The sequence below is a fragment of the Misgurnus anguillicaudatus genome, chromosome 9, assembly GCF_027580225.2.
Source record: "Misgurnus anguillicaudatus chromosome 9, ASM2758022v2, whole genome shotgun sequence".
NCBI classification, from domain to species: domain Eukaryota; kingdom Metazoa; phylum Chordata; class Actinopteri; order Cypriniformes; family Cobitidae; genus Misgurnus; species Misgurnus anguillicaudatus.
Window position 1 is genome coordinate 7,503,344 of NC_073345.2, and position 6,516 is coordinate 7,509,859.

A 6,516-nucleotide genomic window follows, 5' to 3' on the forward strand; every position below is an offset into this window, starting at 1 on the left:
GGGTGCATTTATATTATAGGCACTTGGCAATATGTAAATTTTTAGCTTGTGCTTGTGAGTTCAGTTGCTTTGATCTCTGTTGAATTTACATTTTCAGCAAGGCTTCAAACAGGGTTCATCTCTGACAGCTCTGTGCTTTTTGGTTTCTATCACAGGTGTATTTGGTCAAAGGTTGGAGGAGACAGTCCTGTATGAGAGGAGGTACGGGGATCACATGGCCCCTCTGGTGGTGGAGCAGTGTGTAGGTTTCATCCGAGAGCACGGCCTTACAGAGGTGGGACTCTTTAGGCAGCCTGGCCAGGCCACACTGGTTAAAGAACTGCAGGAAGCTTTTGATGCTGGAGAGAAACCATCCTTTGATAGGTGAGAGAGTTACATTAGGTACCGCAAAACATAAAGAGGTTCAAGACCTCCAATAGGCTATACACTCTTATTAATCAGAAAATTAAGCAGTATTCTCTGTGGGCGTGTCCGCTGTCAGAGCTGAAACCATGGCCATTCACGAGAAAGCTGCCATCTCTCTCAACTTTCAGATACTGCTACAAACTAAACAGATGCTTGCAATCATGTTAGGGGCGGGGCCATGATCGGTGGCTCCAGTGCATCATCGAGCCACCGTTTTAGCCCCGCCCAAATAATCCTGATTACAGCAATGTGGAAAGCTGTTTAAAGGTGAAAGTCCACAATTTAGTACCACATACACTATATTGCTAAAGTTTTGGGACATCCCTCCAAATCATTGAATTCAGGTGTTTCAATCACTTCCAAATCTTGTGTCTGTTATTAATTATTCACATTTATATGAAAGTATAAACCGTACCTTCCATGATGACTCGTAGTACCCCGAAGAGGTTTTGTAATTATCTGGGAATAACAAACCTGGGAATATCACCACTGGCCAATAAGAATCAAGCATTTGAGCGCTGTGTAATGAGATTTACTGTAGATAGATCGTAGTGTCTCTGCAGAGTTTGGCTCCAACCCTAATGAAACACCCCTGAAGCACCTTAATTAGCTGCTTCAGGTGTGTTTGATTAGGGTTGGAGCTAAACTCTGCAGAGACACCAGTCCTCCAGGAGCAGGACTGGTGACCCCTGATGTAAGGGGACCTGCGGTGTATGTAGATAAAAACGGCTCATTCTAATGTAACAAAAACAATACAGTTCATTATGTAAGGTCTTTACACACCATTGATATATGGTCATATATATTATATTGCATTTCTGTCAAGAGATCCTTCTAAAAGTTGCACAATGCATCTTTAAAGATTACATTTATCTGTTTAGCAGACACTACATTACTGTACATTCTCTCAGTGCATGTATAGTGACTGTGTCACACAGTGAATCTATGTGTTTTCTCTCTTAGTAGCACAGATGTGCACACAGTGGCGTCTCTGCTGAAGCTATACCTCAGGGAACTGCCTGAACCCCTGGTGCCATATTCCCGCTATGAAGAGTTTCTTGTTTGCGGCAAAAAGATCCCCTTATACAGAGAACAGGTAGAGTTCAATTTGACCTCAAAGAACTTCAAAGAGGTCATGATACATTTTAAAGGGGACATTTCACAAGAATTTAAGATGTAAAATAAGTCTTTGGTGTCGCCAGAGTGCATATGGGAAGTTTTAGTTTTTGACATCACAAGGGGAGCCAAATTCATAGGTCATAGTGTATTTTTTTGTCACTTGTAATCTCATCCTGGTCTGACTTTAGGGTTTGCAAGAGTTGAGGAGTCTCCTTTATGAGCTTCCTGTGGCAAACTTTAACCTGCTGAAATACATCTGCCAGTAAGACTGAAGTTTTTTCATCCAAAGACCTAGAGCTTTGTTTTCTATACCCATGTACCTTTTGACAAAAGTCTCTATTTCTAGTTTTAAAATAACACATTTCTTTCTTCCAGATTTTTAAATGATGTCCAGTCATACTCCAACATTAACAAGATGAGCATCCAGAATCTGGCAACTGTTTTTGGGCCAAATATCCTCCGGCCTAAAGCTGAAAATCCAGAAAGTATCATTGGAGGTGAGCAATATTATGTTCATGTAAAAGGGATTTGAGAAAACCCTTGGTTTTATGTACAGTTGTTATCGCATAATAAATCATGACAGGGTGATCAGTACCCCAATGCGATAACAACCGGCTGGCTGAACATTATCTTGCTTATTACTTCGCTACTTGCTACGAGTACACAAAAATATTGATTTAAATTGTTGTTAGCTTAATAAATGCAATCCGCCTCCCAGTGGCTTTAAGCCAAGACACGTTTAAAAACAAACATGCATTGAAAGACAAACATGCATTGAATCTAATCATTCCTAAGTAAATCTTGTGTCTGTTATTAATTATTCACATTTATATGAAAGTATAAACCGTACCTTCCATGATGACTCGTAGTACCCCGAAGAGGTTTTGTAATTATCTGGGAATAACAAACCTGGGAATATCACCACTGGCCAATAAGAATCAAGCATTTGAGCGCTGTGTAATGAGATTTACTGTAGATAGATCGTAGTTGATGGTGAATATGCACCAAATGACTGTGTACCATGCAATATCAACCTCTCTCACTAGGTGCAGCAGTTGTGCAACATTTGATGTCAGAACTAATTCGAGAGCACACCTTGCTCTTCTCTAGAGACAACTGCAACCTTCCAGAGGCTACTTTACCATCAATCCATCCAATTCACGGACAAAGCAACCTTGTGGAATGGGTTCATGGTGAACTACCTACTCAGAGTGAAAATCACACCCTGCTTTCAGACCAGACTTCAGCTTGTCCACGCAAACTTTCTCTGCCACATATGAAGGAGAAGAGACAGTCTGTTCAAAGCCCTTGTAACAAAAACAATATATCAGAGACAGAGCAACAGCTTACAGAGGGCTCTTCATCTGCCAGCTCTGCCCTGATTTATGACAACTACAATCAACAAAGCTCAGCAAGTGAATTTCTCCATACAAGACATGAACTTTCACCCTCCACTCCACCACCTGCACGCCTGAATAAGGTGCTGGAGGATGGGGTTGAAAGTCGTGTGCAGTCAAGGAGCTGGCCTGATATGGAGGAGCCCATTTGGGGACCAGAGAGAACCCTAGGGGAGAGTGGAGCCCTGGAGAGTACCCTGTCCGTCTATGACAATATGGGTGTTGAAGAGCATCAAGGCGAAGGATATACAGAAGAAGAGAAGCTGAGCATTAGTATTGTGGAGACAAAAGGTGGTACTGCTAGTCCTGCTGAAAGCAGCAACTCTTGGTCCTCCTGTGAGATCACCCCTTTGGATGGGAACAGTGAGAGCAGCGGAGAAGCAACTCCTTGCCAGGATTCCCTTGGACACTTCTCCTCTTTCAGAATGGACTCTTGTGAGGAAGGCCCCCATCCTTACTCCCCTGCCTCTTCTTCTGCTCCCACAGATGCCCCTTTAAGTACGGGTAGCAGCGAGGTATTCTTGCCAAATGCTCCCCATGAACCCCTAGGCTTTCCAGCCTCCCATGCCATGCAATGCCTTGTTGCAGGGCTTCGGCAACAGATGGCCAGGCAAAAGGCTGAATATGAAGCAAAAATCAACAGGTAAGAAAACGTACTACCATAAAGACGCTGCAGCTATCATTACATTACAAATGCAGCAAGTCCTCTATTCATGTCTTTTCACGCCCTAATGCTCTTTTCTGTCTTAAGGTTGGAACAAAGAAACAAGGTACTACAGGGGGAAGTCACAGGGTTGCGTTCCACTCTGGAGCAGCAGCGCCGCTGGGTCAGCGTGGCTGAAATCAAGATGCGAAATGTGGAGCGAGCCCGTGCTGACGCCGACAGGCGGAACGCCACTCTACAACGGGAGATGGAACAATTCTTTGAAACATTTGGCGAGCTGAACGCCGAGGCCCGAAAAACCAGTCGGATTGTTCAAAGTTTTTAAACATTCACATTTTGTGCTACAAACCCGACTTGAGCAAAAAAGGTTTTCATGTTTCCGACAACATTCAAAAACATTATGAATCCGAGTGTCGTCTCAGGCCTATAGAAACAAGGACGCATTCCTGAGAAAACATTGCCCTATTTTGAAGTACAGTTCACTTGCCTGAAGAACTTTCTGGACTAGCATGTGCAAAGGCAATTTCTGCCACGTAAGCAATGAAAGATAATGGAATGACCTAAAAGTAGGATAAAATATAGTGATGACTAGTAAGCATGGATACCATGAGAAAAGAGATACTGATGATCAGCAGACACTATGCTCTTAAAAATAAAGGCTTCTAAAAGGATCTTTTGGGTCCATGATGAACCTTTAACATCCACAGAACCTTTCTGTTGCACAAAGAATTCTTTGTAGTGGAAAAAGGTTCTACAGACAATGAAAAAGTAAGAAACCTTTCTACTTCTATCTTATGGCATCACTGAGAACCTCTTTGAGCAGCTTTATTTTAGGGCATGGTACGGAGTGCTCAAACTAGTCAAACGAACCAGTCTTTTGGAGTGAGACGAGCTTGGGCGTGGTTCGGTTTGAAAAGTGAGTTCCCCCTAAAGAGTTTACCCAGATAGCAATAGACGTCGGCACATTGTCAGAAAAAAGGTGCAAAACTTGACCTTTTCTGTAACTGGGGTGTTATACCCAAAAGGGTATACCTTTGGGGGCACAATACCCTAAGGACCTATTGTGTACCTTTAACGACCACCCCAGTGACAGAAAAAGTAGTTTTGTTCCCTTAAAGGCGGAGTCCATGATGTTTGAAAGCCAATGTTGATATTTGAAATCACCCAAACAAACACGCCCCTACCCCAATAGAATCTGGACCTTCTGTTGATAGACCCGCCCCACACATACGCAACCTGGCATTTGATTTGATTGGCTATAAGTGTGTTTTGGTAGTCGGCCCGTCTTCTTTTCCAAAGCGTTTTTCAAACATCGTGGACTCCGCCTTTAATGTCTGACAGTGCCGCTCCGCAGACCCCAGAGTCTATTGTTATCTGGGTAGGGATGTTTTAAACAGATGTTTCAGATCAGTTTAATGAGAAGACAGAGTTAGAAAGACTTGGTCTCGGTTGTGGAACACTACGTTCCGATTTCTTTTATTCAGTCATGTGTAAATAACGGGACATATTCACACCTTGTACAAAACGCATCAAGTTCGTACACTGAATGTATTTGTACCATATGAAGTGAAATAATAAACAAGAAGCAGTGCTTTAATTTGAGTATTTTATTTGGCCAGTTGTAACAGAGGTTTAACTCTTTCACACAGAAAAAAGAATCTCTATTACTCTAGAGGATCTCATTGAAGTTTTTGCATATGTTTCAGACACATTTGTGAAATGGTGGCTCCCATCATAGCCCACTGACAGGGTACCATATGTAGCACAATACAAAACACAAGAAAGCTAAACAGACGATACTAGCACACTGCAGTTAGATAACTATTCCTATAACAGGATTTCATTGAAGATGACCATGAGAACTTCAGGAAGATAGTCTGCGAATGTTGGAAGTCTATAAAGTAATTACTTTTCAAGTCATTACTGATTCACCTCTGATGAAGGATTGTCAGTGACAAACACGCATTGTTTTTCAGACACACTCTCTCTCTCACCCCCAAGGGAAACAGACATTGAAGGAAGAGAAAGTTAGCCCTTGAGAAAGTGCGAGTCAGGTCCATTGTTAGTGACAATCACTAGTGTTCATAATGAGAATCAATCATGATAGAGACTTAAATACAAAAGATGCGTTACTAAAATACATATCACTGTAAGATGAAGCACCAAATAAGTCAAGGTGATTGAGAAATGTAACTCATCTTTATCTCCATTCATAGAAAACCTTAGCAAAAAATCCGGCCTGTCAAGGCAAAACCCAAACATGATTGTGGTCCATTACCATCATTTGTTTGATCATCTTGCCAAGCTGCAGTGGTGTTAGTGAAGAGATTAAGGCATGAATGTGATGGAAAGTTTATCCGGCTGTCCTGTCCATCAACAAAGGACCAGTCGGACATTTTTTCTTATTCAATCCAAGGCCAGAGCTTGGAGGTATACAAACTCGAAAATACACATCATCCTCCATGTATCTTCTTAAGCCAGAAAGTGGCACAGTTTTCCGAGATGTCATGGGATGAAGGGATTGTGTTTCCAGACATAACAATGAATCCAGACATAACAATGAATAGAAAGACTTATGGGAAACATTTCGAATGACACTAGACAGAATGAAAACTTGATGACAATGTAATTTGTGACTACCTCTCAGTGTTAAAGACTGTAAAATTCATTAACATTGAAAGGCACTCACGTCACATGCTATTGTCTTGTGATAATGAACAAGCCCAGATGGAACCTGCTATTTTTATTTTTTTGTTAAACGGGAGTGTGTTAAAAAACTTTGTTTACAACTACATAATTATTTGAAGCTGAAAGGATAATCGAATAAGTCGTGATAGGCCGATATATATCAGTCCCTTGTATATCGGCCGATATTGGCTTGTTTATTATTATTCATAATGTTTATTTTACTTAATTAATTTTCTGTTTTGT

The 6,516-nt window shown here is 41.5% G+C and overlaps 1 protein-coding gene across 3 annotated transcripts in view; it reads left to right on the forward strand.

Moving 5' to 3' along the window:
* The window catches only part of LOC129423472 (rho GTPase-activating protein 24), a 30,473-nt gene extending 25,290 nt beyond the window's left edge, over positions 1 to 5,183 (forward strand). For 2 of the 3 annotated variants that reach the window (XM_055179759.2, XM_055179761.2), the window contains 6 exons: positions 156 to 363; positions 1,369 to 1,501; positions 1,713 to 1,786; positions 1,900 to 2,021; positions 2,571 to 3,564; positions 3,673 to 5,183. In XM_055179759.2, the coding sequence (XP_055035734.2) occupies positions 156 to 363; positions 1,369 to 1,501; positions 1,713 to 1,786; positions 1,900 to 2,021; positions 2,571 to 3,564; positions 3,673 to 3,910 (1,769 nt within the window). In that variant the 3' untranslated portion in view covers positions 3,911 to 5,183. The remainder of the gene's footprint in view (positions 1 to 155; positions 364 to 1,368; positions 1,502 to 1,712; positions 1,787 to 1,899; positions 2,022 to 2,570; positions 3,565 to 3,672) is intronic. The other variant, XM_055179760.2, reaches the window with a different exon arrangement.
* The last annotated feature ends 1,333 nt before the right edge of the window (positions 5,184 to 6,516 follow it).